General features: G+C 30.9%; 9 protein-coding genes across 9 annotated transcripts; 6 read left to right on the top strand and 3 right to left on the bottom strand.

Moving 5' to 3' along the window:
* Positions 1-3,290: 3,290 nt before the first annotated feature.
* GO595_001031 (cysteine protease) lies at positions 3,291-3,959 on the top strand (the record flags this gene model as incomplete). Its single annotated transcript, XM_067912980.1, has 1 exon — positions 3,291-3,959. The coding sequence occupies one exon, from the start codon at positions 3,291-3,293 to the stop codon at positions 3,957-3,959; it is 669 nt and encodes a 222-aa protein (XP_067778974.1).
* A 3,884-nt stretch (positions 3,960-7,843) lies between these two features.
* GO595_001030 (uncharacterized protein) lies at positions 7,844-8,194 on the bottom strand (the record flags this gene model as incomplete). The annotated part of the gene is made up of 1 exon (XM_067912969.1): positions 7,844-8,194. The coding sequence occupies one exon, from the start codon at positions 8,192-8,194 to the stop codon at positions 7,844-7,846; it is 351 nt and encodes a 116-aa protein (XP_067778973.1).
* Positions 8,195-9,133: 939 nt separating this feature from the next.
* GO595_001029 (small GTP-binding protein) lies at positions 9,134-9,709 on the top strand (the record flags this gene model as incomplete). Its single annotated transcript, XM_067912958.1, has 1 exon — positions 9,134-9,709. One exon carries the CDS (start codon positions 9,134-9,136, stop codon positions 9,707-9,709), a length of 576 nt encoding a protein of 191 aa, XP_067778972.1.
* Positions 9,710-9,822: 113 nt separating this feature from the next.
* On the bottom strand, positions 9,823-12,813 carry GO595_001028 (calcium-translocating P-type ATPase, PMCA-type family protein; the record flags this gene model as incomplete). Its single annotated transcript, XM_067912947.1, has 1 exon — positions 9,823-12,813. One exon carries the CDS (start codon positions 12,811-12,813, stop codon positions 9,823-9,825), a length of 2,991 nt encoding a protein of 996 aa, XP_067778971.1.
* Positions 12,814-17,384: 4,571 nt separating this feature from the next.
* On the top strand, positions 17,385-18,758 carry GO595_001027 (AGC family protein kinase; the record flags this gene model as incomplete). The annotated part of the gene is made up of 1 exon (XM_067912935.1): positions 17,385-18,758. The coding sequence occupies one exon, from the start codon at positions 17,385-17,387 to the stop codon at positions 18,756-18,758; it is 1,374 nt and encodes a 457-aa protein (XP_067778970.1).
* Positions 18,759-19,318: 560 nt separating this feature from the next.
* Positions 19,319-19,684, top strand: GO595_001026 (uncharacterized protein; the record flags this gene model as incomplete). Its single annotated transcript, XM_067912924.1, has 1 exon — positions 19,319-19,684. One exon carries the CDS (start codon positions 19,319-19,321, stop codon positions 19,682-19,684), a length of 366 nt encoding a protein of 121 aa, XP_067778969.1.
* Positions 19,685-20,812: 1,128 nt separating this feature from the next.
* Positions 20,813-21,163, top strand: GO595_001025 (uncharacterized protein; the record flags this gene model as incomplete). The annotated part of the gene is made up of 1 exon (XM_067912913.1): positions 20,813-21,163. One exon carries the CDS (start codon positions 20,813-20,815, stop codon positions 21,161-21,163), a length of 351 nt encoding a protein of 116 aa, XP_067778968.1.
* A 229-nt stretch (positions 21,164-21,392) lies between these two features.
* GO595_001024 (dispatched-like protein) lies at positions 21,393-24,365 on the bottom strand (the record flags this gene model as incomplete). Its single annotated transcript, XM_067912902.1, has 1 exon — positions 21,393-24,365. One exon carries the CDS (start codon positions 24,363-24,365, stop codon positions 21,393-21,395), a length of 2,973 nt encoding a protein of 990 aa, XP_067778967.1.
* Positions 24,366-25,530: 1,165 nt separating this feature from the next.
* GO595_001023 (Sec7 domain containing protein) lies at positions 25,531-27,441 on the top strand (the record flags this gene model as incomplete). The annotated part of the gene is made up of 1 exon (XM_067912891.1): positions 25,531-27,441. One exon carries the CDS (start codon positions 25,531-25,533, stop codon positions 27,439-27,441), a length of 1,911 nt encoding a protein of 636 aa, XP_067778966.1.
* Between the last annotated feature and the right edge of the window lie 116 nt (positions 27,442-27,557).

Here is a 27,557-nt window from a genome sequence, read left to right as displayed (position 1 = left end):
ATTATTATTCCAAATAGTGTTACTACACTTGGAGATACGATATTTTTAGACTGCACTAGTTTAAGTATTGTTGTTGTTGATGATGGCATCACACGAATTAATTCCAATTTATTCAGTGGATGTTCATCATTAGCAAATCTTACTATTGGCAAAGGCGTCACAACTATTGAAGATGAAACATTTAAATCATTTTCAACATTAACATCTGTTACAATCAAAGGAGCAAAATTAATTGGTAAATCATCATTTTCACAATGTGCTTCATTAAAGATAATAAATCTTTCAGACAAATTAATAACAATTGAATATTGCGCATTTGAATTATGTACAAGTTTAGAAAGTATCACATTTCCAAATTCACTTCAAATCATTGGCGAACGATCATTTTCAGAATGCACATCATTAAATGATATTCAATTTGGTGATAATTTGAATAATATTTCATCATATGCATTTTATAAATGTGAAAATCTTCAAGAAATAACAATTCGAATTCAGTCACATTTCTTGGATCATATTCGTTTTCATTATGTACATCGTTAAATAATATTAAATTTGGCGATAATTTAGAAACTATTAGCGATCATTCATTTGAAGGAGATACAAATCTTCAAATAATTAATTTTGGTCAACGAATTAAAGTCATTGGATCATATTCGTTTAAATCATGTATAAATCTGAATAATATTTCATTTCCTGATACACTTGAAACTATTGAACAAAATTCATTTGAAGGCTGCGAAAGTATTAAAGAAATTATATTACCAACATCAGTTAAAAATTCTTGGAGAATTTTCATTTAGTAAATGTTCTTCATTGATAAATATTCAACTTAATGAAGGACTTGAAACTATTTCAAATAATGCATTTCAAGAATGTAAAGGAATTCGAGAAATTATTATTCCAAATAGTGTTACTACACTTGGAGATACGATATTTTTAGACTGCACTAGTTTAAGTATTGTTGTTGTTGATGATGGCATCACACGAATTAATTCCAATTTATTCAGTGGATGTTCATCATTAGCAAATCTTACTATTGGCAAAGGCGTCACAACTATTGAAGATGAAACATTTAAATCATTTTCAACATTAACATCTGTTACAATCAAAGGAGCAACATTAATTGGTAAATCATCATTTGAATTTTGTACAAGTTTAGAAAGTATCACATTTCCAAATTCACTTCAAATTATTGGCGAACGATCATTTTCAGAATGCACATCATTAAATGATATTCAATTTGGTGATAATTTGAATAATATTTCATCATATGCATTTTATAAATGTGGAAATCTTCAAGAAATAACAATTCCGAATTCAGTCACATTTCTTGGATCATATTCGTTTTCATTATGTACATTGTTAAATAATATTAAATTTGGCGATAATTTAGAGACTATTAGCGATCATTCATTTGAAGGATGTGAAAGTATTGAAGAAATTATATTACCAACATCAGTTAAAATTCTTGGAGAATTTTCATTTAGTAAATGTTCTTCATTGATAAATATTCAACTTAATGAAGGACTTGAAACTATTTCGAATAATGTATTTCAAGAATGTAAAGGAATTCGAGAAATTATTATTCCAAATAGTGTTACTACACTTGGAGATACGATATTTTTAGACTGCACTAGTTTAAGTACTGTTGTTGTTGGTGATGGCATCACACGAATAAATTCCAATTTATTCAGTGGATGTTCATCATTAGCAAATCTTACTATTGGCAAAGGTGTCTCTCAAATCAATGCAAATACATTCAGATCTTTCACATCTTTAATATCTGTTACTATCAAAGAAGGCGCAACTAAAATTGGTGAGTATGCATTTTATAAATGTTCATCACTCAGTACAATAAATCTTGCAAATAAGTTGACAATCATTGACTCATGTGCATTTCAATTATGCACAAGTTTAGAAAGTATCACATTTCCAAATTCACTTCAGACCATTGGCTATTCTTCATTTTCGGAATGTACATCATTAAGTAACATCAAATTTGGCGATAATCTTACGAAGGTTGAAGCATATGCATTTTATAAATGTGGAAATCTTCAAGAAATAACAATTCCGAATTCAGTCACATTTCTTGGATCATATTCGTTTTCATTATGTACATTGTTAAATAATATTAAATTTGGCGATAATTTAGAAACTATCAGCGATCATTCATTTGAAGGAGATACAAATCTTCAAATAATTAATTTTGGTCAACGAATTAAAGTCATTGGATCATATTCGTTTAAATCATGTATAAATCTGAATAATATTTCATTTCCTGATACACTTGAAACTATTGAACAAAATTCATTTGAAGGCTGCGAAAGTATTAAAGAAATTATATTACCATCAACAACGCGCTATATATCCAATAATGCATTTTTAGTATGTATTGGAATATCGCATATCGAATTATCATCAGGACTTGAAACCATTGGATCATATTCGTTTTATTCATGCATTAATTTATTATCAATTGATATCCCTAATACAGTTACAACGATTGGCGAATATTCATTTTGTTATTGTACATCATTACGAAATCTTACATTAAGTAATAAACTTGAAACAATTCCAGCAAACTCATTTTATAGTTGTTCGAACTTAACAAATATTACGATTCCATCGAATGTTAAAACCATTGATTCATCATCATTTACAAAATGTTCATCTTTATACACGATATATATTGGTGAAAATGTCAAAGAAATTAATTCGGAAGCATTTTATTTATGTAATAATTTAAGTTGTATTTATTATTATGGTGTTAATGAGCCGACAATTTCATATAATTCATTTTTGGGTGTTAACGCTCCATATGTTATTGTACTTGATACTTATAATAGTAATAAATTCGGAACATTTTCAATCGAAAAAGGATTTAAAGAATGTCCATTCGATAGTAATGATGAAGCTCAAAATTCTTCTTCATTAAGTGGTGGTGCAATTGCTGCAATAGTAATAGTTGTGTTTGTAGTTATTTCTGTTATTGTTGCAATAACTATTTTTAGAAGAAGAAAAAGAATTAATAATTATAATGATGATAATAATAATAAATTACATGAGTCATTTAATAATGAAGAAAATATTAACCAAATGAATGCAGAAAAAGAAGATATTTCCTTAGCTCCAATAAATCCATTGAACGATTTCGATAATCCTTATGAAAATGTTTCTAATGATTCGGCTTATCATCTATAATTAAATAAAGATCGATTTTTTAGTGACTTTTGCTTTTTTGGTTGTTCTGATCATCTTTAACAATACTTTAATTTCATTTTTTAATTATGTTTGGTTATTTTACTGATCCATTTTATGATCCATTCGTGGAATATAGACCAATAAGAATTTATCATCCATTTAATGCGATGAACAGATACTTTAATAATCTTGAACGTCGTTTAAATTCTTTGTTTGCTGATGCATTTGATGAAGAATTTAATAATATGATTGAACAAGATAAACCTAAAGAAGAAAAAGAACAAAAACCTAAAGAAGAACAAAAACCTAAAGAAGAAGAATTTAAGAAAGAATTAAAAGAAACACAACAAAAGATTGTTAAAAAGCCTGAAAATTATAGACCACAAAATTATTATAGAACTTATTCATCACAAAGATACTTTAATGGTAATGAAAAATTCGAAGAAATTCGTGAACAAACTAATGATGGAGAAAAGACTTATATTTCTAAAATTAAACGAATTGGTAATCGTTGGGTTCAATTAGATGAAGTTGTAGATAAAGAAGGTAAGAAAACAACTAAAGAAACTTGGCATAATGTTGGTGAAGATGAAATTGATGCATTTGAAAATGAATGGTCTTTAAGACGTGGTATTGAAGCTATTGGTAGTAAAAATGAAGAAAAACCTGCAATTAAATCAGAAAATACAGAGAAAAAGGAAGAACCTAAAGAAGAAACTAAGGAAGAACCCAAAGAAACAAAAGAACAACAATAAAAATATTAAAATAAACATGTAAATTAAATAAATTTTTTATTCTTTTTTATTAAACAATTCAATAATCATTAATTTTTTAATATATTAGTTAGCAGGATTTATTTTATTATTAATGATTAAACACTTGGTTAATGTTTGCTAAATATATTAAATTTTGATGAATAGAAAGAATTTTGATCAAAGAAAAAAATCGATTTTTTTATTAGACCGTTTAAATCACAAGCATGCTTAAGCTGTGAAAATTGTTTCTCTTAATGATATTTTTCAACTCTTTAAACATCGAATGCATAAAACAAATGAAGAAAAACAAATTATTAAAAACATGAAATATTTATCAAAAATTATTAAAATTTTAAATTTTCTTCAAACTCTTTCATGAGGTTTCTTAATGTTTCAAGTTGTCTTTTTGCTGCTTCGCTTCCTTTAATTCGGTTGTTGTGTTTCTTTAACAAAATTATTGATATAAAAACAAATCCAATAACAAATGTTAAAATTAAGAACTGGATAAAACATTTGTTCCGTTGAAAGAATGACTTTTTCCTTTCCATTTCTCGTTTTGCTGAAGCTTCTTCAAGTTGTTTGACAAGATTTTCGATCTTTTCTTCATCTTCTTTCTTTTTGGCTTCAATAAATTTTTTCTTGATTTCTTCAAGGCTCTCTTCATTCCTCGTTGGTGCTTCTTTTGCCTTTTGAATTGCTTTCAGTAAATCTCGAAATTTATCAGAATATTTAGTTAAATCAATATGTTCATGAATTTTAGGATTGAAGATTTCATTTCCATAGTCGTATGATTTGTCATTGGATTTGATTTCTTTTAAGATAAGTAGTAACCCACTTTGAGCATTGCGATAAAAAAGTGATTTTTTAAGGTCTTTTTGTTCTTCATATATTTCACTGATATTACCGAGAGAAAAAATAATGATGTATATATCAAATCTAGAGACTGCATTTTGTTTTACTGAAATTTCAAATGCATCAAAAATTGATAAGTATAAATCGATAGCCTCAGAATTCTTATTTTCCTTCTGAAAATGTTTTGCTGTGTTAAAATCATTTTCAATGGACTTTGATGAAGTTCTGGTTTGTTTTTCTTTCATGAAGTATTAAGGTGTCCTGAAATACGATAAATTTCAATTCGAAAAGTTGAAGTGAACGATTCAGACGATTATTTTTGATTCAAAAATTTATACTGATGATCGTAATTATATAGATAATAAAAATGATTTCCAAATATTATTTTGACACAAGAAATTATTAAAATAAACATCAAATAAAACAAATAAATATCTGTATCATTAATAACAATTCCTTCTTTTTCAAGAAGTAATTTAACTATTTCTGTATGACCTTTATCAGATGCTCTCATAAGTGCTGTATTAAATAATAGAAATAATTTCCAAATATTATTTTTAATTATCAAATTCTTAAAATAAATATTAAATAAAATAAATAAATATCTTTAGCATTAATATCAATTCCTTCTTGTTCAAGAAGTAATTGAACTATTTCTATATGACCATAATAAGATGCTTCAATAAGTGCTGTTTTAAATAATTTAAATAATTTCCAAATATTATTTTGAAATATTAAATTATTCAAATAGATAATAAATAAAACAAATAAATATCTTTAGCATTAATATCAATACCTTTTTGTTCGAGAAGTAATTTAACTGTTTTTGTGTGACCCAAAGAAACGGCTTCTCTTAATGCTGTCAAAAATTACATGTATAAATACCAAATATTTTTATAAATTTAGTTATTAAAAAAAACATCAAACTACTATAATAAAAATCAAGCAAAACAAATAAATATCTTTAGCATTAATATCAATACCTTTTTGTTCGAGAAGTAACTTAACTATATCTATGTTACCATGATTAGAAGCCCATTTAAGTACAGACGAAAATATTTTAAATGATTTCCAAATATTATTTTAAAACATGAATTGATTTATACGAACATTAAACAAAATGAATCAATTGTTTGAGCATTAGCATCAATACCTTTTTGCTCAAGAAGTAATTTAACTATTTCTGCATGATAATTTTGAGATGCTAACATAAGTGCTGTCCAATATAATTTGAAAAATTTCCAAATATTATTACTAAATAAAAAATTATTAAAATAAAATTCATACAAAACAAAAAAATATTTTTATAATTTACATCGATTCCTCCTTTTTTAATAATATATTTAACAAGTTCAATGTTTTGTGAATCTGAAGTGTATAATAAAATACTTTTTGGAATTGGGTTTTCTTTAAGAAAGTATTTAACAAGATATAAATTACCAATTTTTGCTGCTTTATTAATAATATCTTCGTTTATTTTCATTCCTTTTTCTCTTAAAAATGAATAAATTTCATAATTATAACATCCAATACATTTCTTCCCTAATTCTTCCAAATTATCAATTACATCTAATTTGTTTTCATAAATATAATGAAAAATATCATTTTTATGAAATTTAATTGCTGTTAGATACGCTTGTCTGAATAAGACATTATTTTGTTCACATAAATGAATGATTTCAATATTTCCGCCAGCAATTGCATATTTACCTGCATTTATAATATTTGCGCCATTCACAAGTAATTATTTAAAACATTTAACTGAACCAAAAAATGCTGCATAATCAATTAATGTAACATCCCAATAATTAATAAATGAACATCTTTCATAAAGCGATGGTTCAATTTCCAGGTTAAAATTAAAATTTGTTTGTGATGATATTTCTTGAAGTTTTTCTATTTCATCTTTTCGAATAATTTTTGCTATTTTATTTGGAGTATGTCCTTCTTTGATTAATTGCTTATGAAGTTCCCAATCATTCTTTGATAATTCTCCATAATCCTCAAGAATTTCATGTTCTAAATATCGAGAATAGTGTTTAATATCTTCTTCTAAAAAATATTGAATAAAATATGAAATATCGTACAAATTTTCATTTTTTACAATATCTGGTTGGATTAGATTATATTCAATCAATTTATATACTAAATATTTTGCTTCTTTCTTGGACTTGTTAATAAATAAATTCCCAAAAAAATTAGAAATATTTATGTTTCCATATTTGTTCTCTTCAAACATTTTGATTTCTTTTAAAAATTTTATAAATATATCAGAATCATTAATCCTTAGGATTAACAATTTATGTATCATTTTAATGATCATTAATTTAAAAGAAATTGGATGACTTTTATCAAATTTGCTCATTATTGAATTTGCTGTTTGAATAATATTTCCTTCATTCAAACCAAAAACCAGATTCTTGATAGATAATAACATATCCCATGTATCCTGATGTTCATTTACCTCATTTCTTAACATTGAAAAAAGTGATAAAAATGCTTGACTTTTTCATCGACGGTTAAATTCAATTTTGGATTATAAACCAAAATAATTAATTACCTCCCATGAACGAGAGCAATTTTAGACATAAGTGATCTTCATCTTCAAGAGTCATTTGCTAGACATTTTTATTGCATCTGAAAACACTTTGATCAATAAAATTTCGTTGGTAAATACCTATTATATTAATGATAAAAAATTTATTTTTGGGACAAGATTATTTTGTAAACCATTAAATATTTGAACGGATCGATCAATTCATATTGAATTAAAAAAAATTAAATATCTTTGCAAATACCCAAATTAAAGATACAATATTCATTATATCCAACATTATATTAATATTGTAATGAATTATATCAGAGAATTCTAAACCGTTTCACTTCGAATTGAAATAAAAAACGATACACATTAGGAAAATGAAATTTATTCGGATAAAATAATATAATAATTTTATTATGAATACAAGCTTAAGCAGAATATATTCTTTATTAAGATCTATTTTTATTAAATGGAAAATTAACAATCATATTTAAGCCGTTATTTTGGATGTTGACTCACTTGCTTGTTGTGGTTCGTCGCCTTCTTCTTCCTCTTCATTTGAGTCAATCGATATTGGTTCATCAGGTTCTTTACTCATGCATTGTGGATGTTGTTTATACCAAACAACCACAAACACAATTGAAACGACAAGTAGAAGTGCTGCAATGGATACAGAAACGTAACGTGCGATTTCATCACCAGAATCCAATATATTTTCTGATTGAATGGATGAATTTTCAGATGTTGAGTTGTTTGCTTCATATAAGTTTATAACATGATTTTGGTGTGCCTTTTCGATACTTTGAGTCTGAAGGAAGAACAAAGTTAGAAAAGTGATCATTTATAAATACAAAACCGTCAAAACCAACCTACGAAATGTGATATGAAAACAAATGCTTTGCATTCTTCTTTCTTTATCTTTTGCGATAAATTGTACTGATGCAAGCCCAAATCAAATGATATGTCAACCTAAAGCTTGTATGCTTGATGAAATAGTAGATTTGAATTGTACAGTTTTTCATAGTACAATTTGTACAGGTGAACGAAATTTTATTATTTCGAATGTTTCATGTCGTTATTGCTTTATGGTTCCAACAAACCAAACTACATGTAAGCCTTTGACTAATTGTATTCCTTCAATGGGATTTTTTACAACGAAATGTTATTCAAATGTATATTGTATGGGTTCATCAATCTTTGAAAAAAGGGCCAAATGTTTAAGGTCAAAACTATCGATGACAACAGCATTAGTGTTAAGCATATTTTTTGGTGGATTTGGCATTGATAGATTTTATTTAGGCTATGGAATTAGTGGTGTGTTCAAGTTACTTACCTTTGGTGGTTTTGGCGCAGTTTATATGATTGATATATTTCTTATAGCTTTTGGATTTCTTGGTCCATCAGATGGTTCATTATTTCCAGAAAGAATTTAAGCACATATCATGTATTTTCTTTAGATATTTTGTTTCATACACTCTTATTCGGTTTTAACTAATGTATATAATAAACAGATTTTATTATTATTTAATTTGATTAAAATAAATTACAAAAAATAATGAATAACCAAATCCTTTTGTTTAAAAAAAAATGGAATAAAAGTCAAAAAAAAAAAAAAAAAGACGAAACCTAATTTCATCTGGGGAGGCTCCTTTCAAACCAACTTTTTGTATGGCCGAAGCGTGTTTGTCAACCGCCGAACAATGGGAATAACTAACCTCTTTTCTTTATTCAAATTGTCTACACAAATTGGGACGAATAAACGGTTTGATTCTGATCACTTATGAGCACGATCTACAAAATTGTAGTTTTAGGAACTGGTGGTGTTGGCAAGAGCGCTCTCTCCATCCAGTTTGTAAAAGGGGAGTTTGTTGTGGATTATGAGCCAACGATTGAAGAAAACCACAAAAAAACTTTTGTTGTAGATAATAAGTCAATCCAAGTTGAAATATTGGACACTGCAGGAATGGAGACAATTGATCATCTTCGTCAAACATCACTTCGTGCAGGCCAAGGATTTTTATTAATTTACTCTATTGATGACCATCATTCATTTGACAGAGTTTCCGAAATATATGAAGATCTTTTAACCACCAAGAATGTGTCTTCAGTTCCATTAGTAATATGCGGTAATAAATGTGATTTAGAGAATCAAAGAGAAGTTCAAACTCAAGAAGGCAAAGACCTTGCTGAAAGGCTTCATGGCAAGTTCTACGAGACATCTGCCAAGACAAAAGAAAACGTCAACCAAGTATTTTCAGAGATAGTCCGAGAGATCTGGAACAGCGGCGTCAAGCCACCCGACAGCGGGGAACAAACCCCCGCCAAGAAGACAGGGAGAAAGTGCACACTGCTTTAAGATAAAGACAGATGCTTCCGCTTAACTTTTTTCCCACTTTTCACATAAACCAAACAAAAGACAGTTTAAAATACGGTATTTATTTTTGGGCCTTTTTTCGAGGTTAAATTTAATTAATCTGACTCGTCATCGCTTTCTTCTTTCTTCTTCTTAAGTGTGGACATCTTCCATTGATCTTGACCTGGTACATTAGCATAGAAACGTTTAATTTCTTCTTTCTTTTCAGCTCTTAATTTTTCAAGTTTCTCGACTGTCATATCAGGTAACTTGATTAAACGCAACAATACACCAATCACTAAAGAGCCAGCCCCTAAACCAATTGAGATTAACCATTCTTTCCAACTTAGGTCGACCGTTAAGAAGGCACTTTTAGCGAATATAACTAAAATTGCTTGTAAACCAGCGATACCTACGAATATGATAATGAACCAAATGTTACTAAAGAGGCCATCTAATACAGTCATATCTTGATTAGCGACACGTGCGTTAATTAAGTTGAATACTTGCATGTAGACAAATGTATTAAATACAAGTGTAGAGACATGTCTTTCTTGGATATCACTATCACTTTCATTAATCTTAAATATTGATTTATCTCCAAATAATATTAAGAACAAAACAATTGTTTGATACACAACATGTCCAACAATATTTCTGGCTAAGACATTAGAGATTAAACCATCTGATTCACCATATGGAGGACGATTTAATAATGCATCGGATGGTCCTCTTGTAGCTAATGCTAATGCACCTAATGAATCCATGATTAAGTTAACCCATAACAATTGAATTGTCTTAAGTGGTGAGTTATGTAATACGCAAGAACCGACAAATGCAATGATTAATGCTGCAAAGTTAACTGTCAATTGGAATTGTAAGAAACTTCGTACATTATCATATATACATCTTCCCCATTTAAGTGCTGATACGATACTATTGAAGTTATCATCTAAAATAACTATATCAGATGCCATCTTAGCTAATTCGGTACCACACATACCCATTGATAAACCAACATTAGCTTGTTTAAGTGCTGGTGAATCATTAGAACCATCACCTGTAACTGCAACAACTTCACCAGATTCCATTAATAATTGAACAAGTCGTAATTTATCACTTGGTGAACTACGTGCTAAAACTCTAAGGTTTGGTAAATCATCAATTAATTCGAGTTTTGATTTCTTTGCAAATTCTTCTCCTAACATAGCGAAATGTCCTTCTTCTTCTTTAAGGATACCACATTGCTTTGAGATGGCTTTAGCTGTGTTAATGTAATCTCCTGTAACCATTCTAACAATAACACGTGCACGATTACATTGTTCAATAGCTCCTTTAACTTCTGGTCGAAGTGGATCTTCAATACCAACAAGTCCAATAACACAAAGGTTTTGTTCTGCATAATCTGGATCTTCCCAATTTGGATTCATTTCTGTTTCTTGTAAATCAGTATATGCAATTAACATTGTACGTAATGATTGATCTGCAAATGATGTAATGCTACTGTTAATACGTTGACGTGCTCCTTCATCAAGTTCTTCAATATTTCCATCAAATTTCATATAATGTGTACATGTCCTAAGTACAAAATCTGGTGCACCTTTAACATATGAACGACCATGGCCATCTTTCATGACAATTGTGGACATCTTCTTACGTGCGGATGTGAATTCATTGGTATGAACCTTTGGATTTGAATCACGAACTTGTTGGAAGTCAACTCCATATAATTTAACAAAGTTAAGTAACGCACATTCTGATGATGACCCAATTAATACAATCTTTTCTTGATCTGTCTTTTCATCATGAACCATTGTAGCCTTAGCTGTTGTGTTATGACAAATCGCATCGAATAAGATGCTCTTAACATTGTTATTAAAGTCTGGTTGACGTCCATATTCTTGTCCATCCATAGCAAACTTAACAACAGTCATCTTGTTCTCTGTTAATGTACCTGTCTTATCAGAACAAATGGTTGTGGCTCCTCCCATTGTTTCACATGCTTGAAGATGTCGAACAAAGTTCTTATCTTTCATCATCTTCTTCATTGAAAAGCCTAATGCAATTGTAACTGCTAATGGTAAACCTTCTGGAACAGCGCAAATGAAAATTGTGACACCAATCATGAACTTTTGGACTAAATCATTGAAATAACTTCCTTCAAACTTACCTGTGGCACGTTGTAAATCAACTACATTCTCGATCCAATAGATTAAAAGTACAAAGAAGGTAAGAAGAGCACCGCCAAGACCAATGTTGGTAAGCATAATGGCAACTTTATCAAGCTTCTTTTCAAGTGGTGAGCTGCCGGCTTCTTCACCAATTTGTTGGATATCAAGAAGACGTTTTCCGGATTGACTGTTTTGACCAACAGCAACAATAAGGATTTTGGCATCACCTAATTCAACAGCACCTCCACCAAGAACAAACGGATTACGTTCATTGATGGCTATGGCATCGGATTCACCGGTTTCTTGTGAATTGTTAACTTTAAGATTATTACCGGAAATGTATAAACCATCAGCACAAACTTTGTCACCGTTCTTAAGGTTAAGAATATCACCTGCTACAACTTCGGTGTTAAGAATTTGCTTTTCAATACCACCACGAAGAACAGCGACATTATATTCGTTCTTAAGTTTGTTAATTTCTTGGAAGCTCTTTTGTTGTGAATAGTTGGTAGTTGCTTGAACACATGAAACAATAAGAACGGCAATGAAAATGGCAATTGTATCAATGTAATCTTCAATCTTACGAACACCGCCTTCTGGGAAGCAACTTGTTAAAATAAGAGAAACAATGGCTGATACAATCAAAATCTTAAGCATTAAATCTTCAAAGGTTTTAATGAACATTCGGCACCATGATTTTGTTGGTGGAGGTGGGAGCTTGTTCTCACCCCATTCCCTTCTGCGTTCTTCTAGAAATTGTTCATCATCTGGTAAACCGTTTTTAAGATCTGTCTTGAATCGATTTAAATATGGTTGAATGCCACCACTTTGGAGAAACCTATCAACAGTCTCTTTGCTGCTGTTTCTCTCAAACATGTTTAGAATCGACTCGGTGGTGATATCGCCGCCACCATTGTGGGCCTCTTCGTTACTCATGAGAAAATGTGCGTATGTAAATTATTCAATTTACAGACGACAACATTTCACAACCGAAAGTCGCCTCTGAATTTTCAGTTGCAATGCCAGGCCAAAACCGCCTATAAAAGAGAAACCGTTTCTTACAACAGATGATAGAATTTGTCATATTAAAAAATCTTTTAATTTTGAACTTATACTAATTTAATTGTAAAAATAAAATGAATTAATATTTTTATAGTTCATTGTATTGATAAGTTTGTAAATATTTCATTTTGATTTCCCTGTAAATATTTTTCATTAATGGAAAAAAATGTATTCAAATTTGGTAACGGTTTTATTATTTGACAGCTTGTCGTTTTGGTGTGCATTCTAACGGCTTCTGAATTATATTTTTGTTGTTTATACCAAGAAAATTCAACCAATCTTTTTTATGAGATACCATATTAATTTAAAAATGTATAAATAATCATTATGCATATCAAAAATTGTTATATATTAATATGTCATGAAAAAATATAATGAATTCATTTTGAAAAAATATTTATTTTTCTTTTTTATTTTATCATTAATCCGAAAAAATTTGAACTACATAAAAAATAATTAGCTATTTTATCATTATAATGAACGAAAATGTTCCAATTTATGCAATAACAAATACGGTATCATAAAACCGATGACAGAAAAAAATTGAATTTTTACGATTAAAAACCTCATAATTTCCGCTTTTTGAGATGGACCGGCGACTTTTGATAAGATGTTGGAATGTTGACCAGATATGCTCTGAAAAGCATTTGAAATTGATGAATGTCTTGTCAAATAAAGAACTACAACAGCTTATCCAGCAGCAAGAACTAGATCACCCAATCGGAAGTATCGCATGCAGGTACGTTGATCAAGCAATGAAAAAACGAGCTTCATCTACTTCGAGCTCAAAAAAGCAGAAGAGACAGTCAAGTTCAGGTAAGAAAAGAAAGTCTGTTGCTCCAAAAGCTTCAAATAATGACACATAGTATTTCTTTTAAAATATCATGTTAAATTTTTTCATGGGATCAATTGATTTTTAAAATTCTAATTAAAAAATCTAAGTTCCACTTGTTCTTGTTTGTGTTTTATTTTTTAAATTTCACTTTCAATCTGATGAGAAATCAAGTTTAAAAATTAAATATTTGAAACGTGTAAAAGCATAGCAATTCCACTTAAGCATTTGAATCAAAATGATCTCAATTTGAGGAAAATCTTTTTTTTTCTACCTTGAGATGATTTAAATCTTTTACGGTTTAAAGAATGTAAAACTTATCAAACCAGATTGATGGGAATGCATTCGCTTTCCTTAAACAACTTACTATGAAACTTTACTTGTTGAAAACTTAAAAAAAATTGAATGAAGATTTGAATAAAATTTATATGTTTTAATTTTTTCTATTTGAGTAAATGTATGTTGATGATAAAAACAATGGAAAACAAAGTAAACTTCTTTGTAATGCTAGTTTTATAATTTTTCTAATTGTGGGACATTCGTCACTTTTCTGACAGAGTCTGTTCGAACCTTTTGTCGTTGTGGTGCCAAATCCCTTGTCTTGTCTTATTGCTTAACAACTTCTTGATGGGTGAAAAATAGTTGTTCGTGCTGAAAGTATTGGTATAACCTGGGACTGTATTTTTAATTTAAAATGAAGGAAAGATTTCAATAACATTTGGATTAAAGTACTGCTATGTTACCAATGCAATTGAGGAAAAGAGAATTCCATGAAGCAAAGAAAGGCTAAGAAAGAACGTGCCATTGCAGAAACAAATATTTGGGCACACCTGGTGTTAAATTCCTCAAAGCATATGACGAAGAGCCAACCATCACCCAATCATCGAAATTTTAGCAAAACGCTCACATCACATTTGAGAAAGATGAGTTTTTGAAAGTGAGTAAATTGAATTCAATGTTTAACTGTAAACTAAATAATGTTTTCAATTCTTTGTCCGATGGTAAAAAGTCAACAGAAAAATTTTGGTAATTATTCGGCCTTATTTCACAAAAAAATCTAATGAAAATTCTTTACTTGAATGCACTTCTGTACTTATGCCCTCTGTTCCATTTTTCCCATAAAAATTTAACCTTAAATTCGACAAATATTTACGAATCATGCATTAATGATAAACTTTTTGCTATGAGTAAAAATGAAAGAATTTCACACTTTGTATATAGATACAAACTGTTTGATACAAATCAACATATCTATTATAATTCAAATCAAATCACCCGAAAAAACAATTTTATATTTTTTGTTCTGCAATTTCCAAAAAAGTACATCATGACGCCATTATGTTTTTTGATTTATTTCTTCTTTCTTATGTTATTTTCACTTTTTAAAATCATGTCCAAAAAGAAATTCATTTCTAATTTTTCTTATATAGAAAATCATAACGTAAAAATTCATCTAATTATCTTTTTAATATTCATTTATCATTCTTTTGAAGTAACATATGATGAACCTACAAAAACATTAACAATATCAGATTCAAGTGATATCGACACAATCGATGGCTATATGATGCAAACTGAGCATCTTATAATTGATGGAAGCATTACTGAAATTCAATCAGATTTATTTCATAATTGGTGCTTGTTAGAATCTATTATAATTCGGAATTCAGTGACATTAATAAATGATAGAGCATTTATGTCTTGTTCAGCATTAAAAACAGTTTTCATTGGATCAGAATTAAAAACAATAGGAACAAGTGCATTTAATGGTTGTGGGGATTTGGAAAATATAACAATTCCGGATACTGTTTCATCAATTGGTAAATATTCATTTGCTTTGTGTCAATCACTAAAATATTTTATATTTCCCGAAATGTTGGTTAGTATCACTTCCCATACATTTTATAATTGTTCGTCATTACCAAATATTTCAATTTCAAACTCGATTACATCAATTGGAGATAATGCATTTCAATTATGTTCTAATTCGGAAATAGTTATCATTGGAGAAAATGTAACGTCAATTGGAAGTAGTGCATTTGAATCATGTTCATCATTAACAAGTATCACAATTCCAGATTCCGTTACAGCAATTGGGGGTTATGCATTTCAATCATGTTCTAATTTAGAAACAGTTATCATTGGAGGAAGTGTAAGCATAATCGGAGTTTATGCATTTCAATTCTGCAACAATCTCATCTGCATATATTTTACTGGCTATGATTCGCCGATATTTCAAAATTCAGAAGTTTTTAATGGCGTACCAGCAACATATGTTATGACATCAGATTTATATCGAGACACATCATTTGGTCCACTTGTTGTTACAATAGTCGCAGTTGAAGGCTGTGATCAATATTCATGGCCAACGCATACATTCACACAGTCAAATGCAATATCTTCGAATACATTTACTAGATCAAATACAATATCTACGAATATATTTTCTAGATCAAATTCATTCACTAATTCAAATACATATATTTGTTTAGCTTCTGATGAATCTTTTTCAGTTTCATTAGTTATTACATTTTATAAATCAGTCACACAAACGCTAACAATTTACAATTCGATAGTTATAAATTCTTATTCCATTATGAATGTTAATTTATCAAACACGTACATTCGCACTGAATTTATTTATTACCAATATAAAGTCATTACATATTTTGTATATTACTCATTATTCTCTTATTTTTATACAATTGTAAATCTGCAAGAATTCAAAGCAAATGAGGACAACACAATGACTATAGTGATTATATGCGTAGTAATTGTAGTGTTAATTATCGTAGTTATATCTGTAATTGTGTTAATACGTATTAAAAATAATAAAAATATAACTAATACTATTGAAGAAAAATCAGAAGATGTGCAAAACGAAACATCGTCTTTGGATATGTATAGCGGAGTGACTTTGACAAATCTTGAGGATGATCCATTTGCAACAGATTTCAAAGAAAATTTATTAAAACTGTTTTCATAATAAAAAAAAAATAACTTTTTCGGATTTTTATTATTGAAACATTGTTGTTATGGATAATAAATTTATTAATATAATGAAAATTCAATGATGTTAATCAAATGTCTGAATAAAATGGAAATTTTTAAATAGTTTTCAATAAGTTTTTTTTTTTTTTTAACATTGAACAAAAAGATAGTGAAGTAATTATTTAAATATATAGATGTCTAATTCAAACATATTTCCTTTTTGATATATAAAATATTTCGATTTTAATTGTTGAATTTTTTTGTTTTACAAAATACATTATTCCTGTTTTTTTATTAGACAATAAATATAAGTTTTATGAAACAAAATGAATTAAACAAGAATATCATTAATTTTCAACAATTTATCCCAAAACAAATGTGTTGTATATATAAAATAAAAATTTTTATTATTGAAAAACAAAAAAATTTAAAAAGAATAAATACACCAATATATTTCTCCCCATTTTCCATGTTTCATCATATAATATTTCACATTTTTTTCATAAATTTTTTATTATTTATTATCTCCAAAAAATCCGTTTTTTTTGGTTATTAGTAATGAGAATTGTGTGATTAACCAAACCGCCAAACCAACAGAAAATTTGAATGATTATTAGTTTCGATGAGCAATCCAGTAAAGGAAGGGTGGCTTAGCAAACAAGGAGGCCTAATCAAGACATGGAAAAAGCGATGGTTCAGCTTGGTTGGATCAACTCTCCATTACAGTGAAAAGCAAGGAAAGAAAGAACAAGGATATATCGATTTAAAGCCAGCTTCCACCGTCGAACTAGCACCAGAATCCAAAAAACAGCCAGCCTTTAAGATAGTTGTTCCAGGGTCAAGAACTTTTTTGCTTCTAGCTCCAAATAAGGCCGAATGTCAAGCTTGGGTTGATGTTTGCGAGAAAGCAAGAATAGCAGCTCAACCGAAGGCTGAAACCCAAAATAAATCTCAGTCATCTGCACCGTCAACACCTAAAGTTCAAGAAAGAGTCAGTTTGGATGATTTCGATTTGATCAGAGTTCTTGGAAGAGGAACCTACGGAAAGGTTCAGCTGGTGCGTTTCAAGCGAGACCATGAGCTTTACGCCATGAAAACAATGAGCAAGCGCCTTCTTGAAGAAACAGAACAAATCGAACAAACAATCACAGAAAGAAACGTTTTGCTCAAGACGAAACATCCATTTTTGGTTTCAGCCCATTACACCTTCCAAACACCGCAAAAGATTTTCATGGTTCTTGATTATGTTCCTGGCGGTGAATTATTCGGAAGATTAAAAGACGAAGGAAGGTTCAGCGAGAAAAGAACAATCCTATACGCTGCAGAAATCCTTTTGGGACTTGGCGCTCTTCACAAACTTGGATTTATTTATCGAGATTTGAAACCTGAAAATATCCTTGTAGATGCAAAAGGCCATTTGAAAATCACTGACTTCGGTCTGGTTAAGACACACATGAATGCACAAACTACAACAACAACATTTTGTGGAACGCCCGAATATATTGCGCCAGAAATGCTTCAACAACAACCTTACACAAGGTCCGTTGACTGGTGGAGCTATGGTATTCTCGTCTTTGAGATGCTTACTGGCCTTCCACCATTTTATGATGAAAATACAAATAAGATGTATCGAATGATATTGACCGAGCAAGTTGTTTTCCCATCTTATATATCACAAGATGCTAAAGATTTCATATCCCGTTTGTTAGATCGTAATCCATCTACAAGAATGGGTGCATCAGAAGAAGATGCCGAAGAAATCAAAAGACATCCATTTTTCTCATCGTTAAATTTCGACGATGTCCTTAATAAGAGATATACCCCAGAGTGGATTCCTGTAATGAAAAATGAAACTGATACTCATAACTTTGATGAAGAATTTACACAAGAAGAGGCCGCCGTTTCCTTCGAAGATGAAAGCCTCTTAGACCAAAGTACACAGCAAGAATTTGTTGGTTTCACATGCACACAAGATAGTGCTCTTGATGACATCTGATAAATAAACAAATAATGGATATCGATTCAAAAAGTGTCACTTTATACTTTTTCTCAAAATTTTAGCGAAGATTCAAATTTTCTGACGTTTTAATTTACTTTTTCAATACGAAAAAATTTATGTTTTCCAACTTTTTCATAAGTCGCTGAAAATTTATATTAATGGAAGTTATTGCAATCAGAATAAAGACCAGAGATACCACTGTTTGTTCGATGCTAACTACAACCGAGATAACGGTCCGGGAAGTAAAGGAAAATATCGTCCAGAAAATTCAAATTCCTCCAGATCAACAAAATCTCATATTTAATGGTAAAATTTTGACAGACGAAATAAGCTTGGGTCATTACGGAGTGAAAAATGGATCTGTAGTTTATGTAAGTATATCTCAACAGAAAAAACGAAGAGTAAGACCTTCAGAATTGTATGAAAACCTTTGCCGTTGTTTATACAAACTTTTGTTTTCCTTTGAACCTAAAAAGGATGAGCTAGTGGATGAAATCATCGAGTTACTTGACAAACCTACTCTACAAGCTTATTCAAGAATCAATCCAGAATCAAAAATGCTCATGAAAGAAGCGTTAGCAACTGTTTCTAACTATCGAGAAACAAACCTTACCAATATCGTTAGCACAATTGCACAGTTAAACGATTTCACAATATCAAAACTAGAACAGACAACAGAAGGTATTGAAACGCTCAAAGACCTCTTTGGGGTTGACAGTGTTCATGAAGAATTCGATTTTATTTTCCCGACCAAAATTGATTATGAACCGTCGATATCAGAAGATCCACTTCCAAACCCTTGGAAAAGTCAGAAATGGGTCCAATGTAACGAGAACACATCAGACAATAACGACCCATCCCATTCTAAGAGAATTCATCGCGCGAAAATTATCAGTACATTGAAAGCTAAACATCCCAGGTGAAGCTCATGATCACGGGTGCACATCTGGATGTTCCTCCTCTTCCTCCTCCTCCTCTTCACTATAATCGGAAATCGCATCACCAAATCATTTCCAAGCAAAACAGAGCGAACTGTATCCGCAGATTGTTTGTTTGCGATCTGCTGTATCTTAGAGAAGGCAATGTAGTTTATAATAGGAAAAACTGTAAGAAGTAAACTAAAACTAAAAATAAAATACTTTTCTTGTACAATAAATACTATGGTTCCGATCAAAGAAGAAATAACAGATAAAATGAGACTGATCCAGAACGCATTGGAGTCGATTTTACGTGGTACAAATGGATCTGGTTCGATTTGATAAGACCAATGTGATGCTTGAGATAGATTTATTTTCCATGAAAATCCGGTGAGGTTCCTGCCAAAATAAGATTTATTGAATATAAAGCAGATAAAAACAGTTATCGCGTATAAAATGAAAAATAATGAATTTTGAAATGATGCTAAAAATAGTATAAAATATATAAATTGTACACCTAAGAAAATCAAGAGTATATTGGATTTACCAGCATTTTTGTTTTGATGGAGAAGTTCTTCTTCTTGTTCCTTTTCCATTCTACAAAAAGAAAAGCGGTTAAAATTTTTTGGCCAAAAACTTCGAATTAAACAAATTTCCAATCTTCCAACAAAAGAATTAATCTAAAAATAGTTTTTGAATCTAATATTTATCAACTCTTTAATGTAAAAAAAAATTAAATTAATCAATCAATCTAAAATTGGAATTAATCAAATTCTTCATTTCATTGATACAAATTGTCTCAAATCCTGTAAACAACCCAAGTTTTGATTTTATCATTATCATTTTGTAATTTTACTTAATGCATTTTTTCAGAATTGATACATAATTCAAATCTTTACATAGTTTTATTTGAAAATTAAATAGTTTGTCTTGCCAACATAAAATTTAAAACCGAATTTTATAAAAGACGTGAACAACTTTCATTTTATTAATTTTTTATCATCACGGTTATATCCGTTACTTCTTCGTTCGCGGCAACCATTCCTTAACGTATTATCCCATTCAATAATTGAATACCAATTTCTGTCTGTAACGTCAAATTCCCGCGAATCACATTTTTTTTGTTGCGTTTCCATGGATTCTAATTTTGGCGATTTTACATTTGACCTTGATGTCGACATGATGTCATCACCAATTATTGATAGACGTGATTATTATGATGGAGAAATTAATTTAACAGATGTTGATTTAACTTGCGAATCATTTTCATATGATATGTTTGATGAGCCATGTTTATGCCCAAAGAAACCAACGTCAATTGTAGTTGAAAATTCGGGAATTGAAATCAAAAGGAAAATCAAACCAGAAAAAACAGTGATAAAAACAGTGTTCAAGCCATTCCTATCATTCCTTGACACAGAGCTTACAGTGAAAGCGCTTCAGTGCCAAATAATGTCGCGCAATATGTCGCACTGCTTATACTAATTGTAATAAATCGTTCGCATACATTACAATTTGCACTCAGCGCCGAATTTTTTATGTTTTCGTGTTCAGTGACGTCGCCGCTGAAGAATTTAATCATATGAATAAACTATAGAAAAGTATTGTAAACTTCAGAAAACTGAATTATAACAATTTTTATTTTGTGTATGCAAAGGAGAAAAAAATATATTATTAAATTTATTGAACCAACAAATTATTGATCCAACTAAGATCATGAAGATGATGATGATGTTGAAGATGAATTATTTTCGAATCCAGATTCTCCAGATTTTTCGGAATCTTCTAATTCTTCTTCTTTTTGAGGTTTGTTTGAACCTTCTGTTTCTTCTGTTATTGATTTCAATTCTTTTTCTTTCTTTTTCTTATGACATAATTTTGTTAATCTATCACCGCGTTTCGGTGCCACAATTCCCACCATTGCTGGCAAGAAGATGAATCCACTGTATGTACCAAACACACCACTCATAATCAAAAATGTCGCGAACGGTGGGAATATCAATATTTCTGCTGGATACAAGAATACTGCCGACAAAATTGTTGTTATCAAAGCGGAGAACACAGGTGAGAAGTACGTTGTTAACGATCTTTGTATTTTTCCAAATCTTGAATTCTTATCATCATGTGCCATAGCGTTCATAGTATGCACAATATAATCTGTACAAAATCCGGAAGCGATCGTGAACATCACAGCCTCATTCATACCCACTTGCCATCCAACCAAATACAGAACTCCAAACACAATGAAGATAACCGAAACGATAGAGATAGCGAACAGAATTGTGTACGTTATGGAAAGTGTCATGATGAATATCACCACGATAGCGAAAACCGTTGACAGGGCAACGTTTAAGACGACTTGTGATGTGATTTGGTCTTGAGTTTCCATTTGAACGAAACAACCTGATGTCACATAACATTGTTTTAATGAATCAGGTGCCAATTCTTGAAGTTCATTTTGTATTACTCTCGTTTTGTTATAAATTTGGTGTAAAAGTGACGACTCCATTGATTCAGGTAAAATTATATCTGACTTCACAGCGATATATAATAAGTTACCATCTTCACCAAATCCAATTGTATCTTTAGAACTTGTGCCAGGGTCAGTATCAGGTTCAGAAGCTCCTAATGAATTTAATGCGTCTTGGAAAGCTAACATTATCTCATTATATTCATCGTCATTTAAGTTATCGACGTAATCAGGAAATGTTAAATTTCGTGCTTCGACGACTTCTTTCAGATAATTAATAGGACAAACTGTACTACCACTTGGCTCAATGATTTCATCACGTGAAGCCATGAATGCACATGCATCATATAAAAACTTTTGGACTGTCGAATTCCTAAAGTTCATATCGAAGTATATTGGATCACCAAAATTACCATATTCTAATGAATCGCCAACAGTTGGATGTAATTCTGGTTTAATACCACAAACATATAACATCGAAAAGTCATCAGTTGATGTATGGAATGAATTAAGTAGAATTGTATATCCATGTTGTAATGGATGACTACTATCTAAAAATGTCATTTCGACTTTAGGAGTAAATCGAAATGTCATTACTCCCATAACAATTGCGACAACTATAGTTATGATTACAATTGGTAATCGATAAAAATAGATTACTGGTATTACATAATTATGGACAAATTTCTCTGCTTTGGAATATGAATTCAAGTCAAGTCCTGACGCTTGGATATTAAATGTCGGCTTCTTATGGAAACAATCTAAGATTCCTTTATCAGGATATTCCTCAATATTTATCTCTTCATGTTTAACTTCTTTATGGTCTGACTTCTTACAACATTGTTTCTTTTCTAAAAATCGTAAATATATTGCAAGGAATGCAAAATACCATGTAATTGTATATATGAAGTCAAAGATAAGTTCGAAGAAGCAAAACAGACCGAAATAAATCAAAACTTTTGCTCCTGATGTACACATAGAAAGGAAACAAACAGCACTTGTAAGACAAGATACTGCTAATGATGAAAGTCCATGTTGCCATGCATACGCAAGCCTTAGTTCTGGTGTTGCGCCTTTCACCTTCTTCGTTTGCCTTAACAAGTCATACAACAAGAAGATGGAGTCAGCGCCAACGCCGCATATCAAAAATAGACCGAGGACATTCATCGCATCAAACACTTTGATGCCCACAAAACAATAGCAAACCGCTATCGCCGATGGAATATTGAAAAAGACGCCAACGACACCTGAGAGCGCTAATGTAATTGATCCGATTTTGATGAAGGCAAAAACAATCACACATCCAAATGACCCGATAAGCCAAAGAACTTCGGATAATATTAATTGTGATATCTTATAATCAATGACTCCTGGTAAATAATCATATGAACGTAATCCATTGGGAGCATTGTTTAAAATTTCTTCTGATGGCTTGACTAAATCAATACCTACATCTCGAAGTTTTTCATTTTGTTCATCACTTCGATCTTCTTTGTTAAGATAACCTTTAAGCGGAAACCCAAATGAGATAAGAGTCCGCATAATGGTCGAATATTGATGCGTGGAATTACAATCTCGTGACAGAAAATTAATGGGAATCTCAGGGAAGAGCTCGAGAAAGGTGCGAATTATAGGGCGGGCACGTTCTTCATCGCTAAGGATTTCAGAAGTAACAGGGAATTGAAACGCTTGAAGGAATTGCTTGAAATAATATATGACTGATTGGAAATATGCACAACCTGTAATAGGATCAACATTGGCATCAGAAGAATAATTTCCTGGTTTGAAACAATAATCTGGGAATCGAGGATCATTCCAAATTTCATCTTCCATATCCCAAATGTCTTTAAGAACTTTAGGTTCAAGGATATTTTGCCCTTCTCTTTCATATACAAATAACCCAAGACCTGTTTGACTTGATTGTTGATCCATTTCTATTGTTGAGGACATTCTGTCATATGTTGAGTAATATGTATCCTTTGATGCTTGAACAAATGCATCATATGGAATAACACTTGGTTGGCCACTGTATCTGTAATTGTCAATCTCTGCTGTGATTTCAATTCCATAAACTATGATCCACCAACATGTCATTGCAATTACAAAAGCCAAACATATTAAAATAATAACCCATGGATACCTATAAGTAAATCTAGCATATCTGTATGAACATCCCCACACTGAGAGACGAGTTTCTTCCTCTTCTTCGCTCTCCATAGAGGAATTTTGGTGGGAAAAATTGAAAAGTCCACCGTTTTGTCGAACAATTTTCAATATCTGCGAACATTTTTGAAAGGTGCTAAAAATTAACGTTGATTTCTGGCATCGTTGTTCAATGCAAACCGTGTGGTTTTATGTGAAAAAGCAGTCGGTTTCATAGAAAAACGGTTGGATTTTTTTGAAGGGCGAAAGTTAAGGTTTGAATAGTTTACTTCGGACATTCAAAAACTCAATAACCGCAATAAAGCAGGAGTAACAATAGATTTGTATACTTTATCGAAATGTAAAAACAATGTCTAAAGTATACAATTAGGCAATGTAAGATCAAGAAAATGTTTTAACCGATTCCGATCATAATGAGCCGTTTTCGAAATTATTGAAAGAGAAACAATCGTTAACTGCATTCAATTTCTATATCGGCTAACACTTCACTTCTCACCTGCTGTAAAAACCTTGGTAGCAAAAATGTAATATATTTTCATAAAATTATAATCGATTATAATTGGAAAGGAAAATTTTAACTACATAAGAAAATCAAACAGTATGAATGACTCATTTGCAATTTGTTTTGAAACAGTAACGAATATGCATGAATTATGGAAAGGAAAAAAATGTCGCTTTGTTTAAACGTATGTAAAGTTATGAATATATTGAAACAACATTATTGAAATTGCTTTGACTTTTAGCAAATTGAAATTTCAATGTCTAACAGTGCGATTTAATTTTCAACTCGTTTGTTTGTGTGCCATCAGAATGTACAAAAATAGAGAAATTTTATTTTTTTGTACTATTCAAGTCGCTTGACATTATTTAGAAAATGTTTTATTGCCAACATAAAAACCAAAACTAAAAAAAAACATAAATTAAACTTCACCGAAACCAACTTTATAAAATGTTGAAATGAAATTTTTAATACAGCAATAAAATTTTACCTTTAGATTTTGTACATCGTAATAAACTGAGGTATTTTGATATCATTAAATGGATCCCCCTGTTTTAAACTATTGAAAATTCAGATGGCAGATTTTTGATAACTCTGTCACGCAAACCTGATCTCTCAAAAAACGGTTGTTTTCAATATTCAGCAGCTTTTTAACGTACCGTACATAGATTTTTCTGAGACTACACAAATTTCTGACCATTAATCAGCAGCATTAAACAAATGAGCGAAGAAGAAAGCTCACAAAAATCAACAGAAAATAGCAGCTCGGAAGAATCATCCTCTTCTAGTGAAGAAACTAATTTACCAAAAACTCAACCTCCTAAAACACAGCCTCCTCCAATTAAACCACCACCAGTAAAACCTCCACCTGCTAGACCACCACCAGCTCGACCTCCACCTACGTCACCACCATCAGCTTTATCTTCAAATGCTGAGTCAGGTGTACCAATTCCAACATATCTTACTAAATCACTCAAACCACTCCAAGCTGTCAATGACTTACCACTTCCACCATATCGTGTCGGTTTTCGTGAGCAAATTCAATCTAATAGTTCAGAACAAAATGAAAGTCCACCTCCTTCAAACAAAAAGAAAAGAGTAGTAATCAAAAAAACTAAACTCACGCCATCAACTCTTCCAAATGACCCCACATCTCAAGAACCAGATTCTGATGGAAATAGTCATGATGAAACATCTCAAGATGATAGCACAATTAGAGAATCCGAGACCGAATCCACCTCTCCTAAGTCCAATGCTGATAGCGATTCACGCCGAAAGAGACGTCGTGATGAAAGTAGTAATACGTCCGAACGAAATAAACGCTCAGCACGTCCCGCTCGTCGACGAGTATTAGTCCGGAAATCCGAAGGATCCGCTACCGATTCTGAGCACGGTCATCGCCGGGTTGCCAAGAACAAACGAATCGTTCGTAAGGTCAACAAATCACGTAATCGGTCATTTGTCTCCAAACAAAGCAAAAGCGCCTTAAGTTCATTACCAGCCACCACACATCCGTCGAATTATTCTCAATTTTTCAAATCTGATGATACTCCGTTTAAGATTCCTTCGATTTTAAACTCCACTGGCGAATACGAAGAAGAGTTCGAAGAGATCTATGACCAATTGGAAAAAGAAGATGCCGAAATCGAAGTTGTCTATCAATTCAATACTCATCCCAGCAAAAACATCGGCTTATTATGTGACTTTTATCGCAAAGACAAGACGCCTGAGTCGATAGCATTTCTTATGCATCACGTAAAAGGACTTTTAGGCGAAGTCATCGGAGATTATTTATCTCGAAAAGAAAACAGTCAAATTTTGGACGAATATTTCAATCAAATTGACTTGAGGACTGACTTTGTCGATGCAATGCGAAGGTCATTAAGCGGACCATTGTATTTACCTGGTGAAGCTCAACAAATTGATCGTGTTGTTCAATCATTTTCTCAATGTTACATGAGGCAAAACCCTGGCAAGTTTTCCAATGATGAAAATCCTTATATATTATCATTTGCTTTAATTATGTTAAATTCAGATTTACATAATCCAAACGTTCAACGTCGAATGACATGTCAGCAATTCATTCAAAACACTAGGGGCTCATTAAATGATAGTAAAGACATTACAGACAATGACTTAGCCAAAATGTACAACGAACTGAAGGAAAATCCGTTTAAATTTTCCAACTCATCAAACGAATTCATGGCTCTATCGGCGCCGAAATTGAAGGGGTATGTTCAGTTGAAGATGGGAAAGAAATTCAGCAAGTTTACGAAAAAGTACTTTGTCTTAACGAATTCCTGTTTATATTACTTCAAAGATGATTCACAATCAAGTAAAGATCAACCACAGGGAATGATACAGTTGACTGAGGTTGACGTTAACCTTGAAAGTAAGGATAACGTGATTGTGATCACTGCTAAAAATGATCAGATTCAAAATGTATCATTTGACAAAGGTATTCCAAATATATTACCTAATATTAAGAAGGTGTACTTGAAGGGATTGGATAAGGAGTCTTGTGCCAAGTGGTTCATAAGAATTAGAAAAAGTGTAATAATTTCAACATTTCAAGAAGGTAATCAAAATGATGACTTGAATACAGATAATGTGTCTGATGCTGGTGGTTGAATAAACCATTATTTGTTGAATGAAATAATAAAATTTTTTGTAATTTTTTTAAATTTGTTATTCTCTTCAACATTTTCGTACAAAGAAAACTTCCAAATATTTGAAAATGTGTTTAA

The sequence above is a fragment of the Histomonas meleagridis genome, assembly GCF_020186115.1.
Source record: "Histomonas meleagridis strain 2922-C6/04-10x chromosome Unknown contig_118, whole genome shotgun sequence".
In the NCBI taxonomy this organism is placed as follows: domain Eukaryota; phylum Parabasalia; order Tritrichomonadida; family Dientamoebidae; genus Histomonas; species Histomonas meleagridis.
Note: the sequence above shows the minus strand (reverse complement) of the source record. Positions and strands in the feature narration are given on the sequence as shown.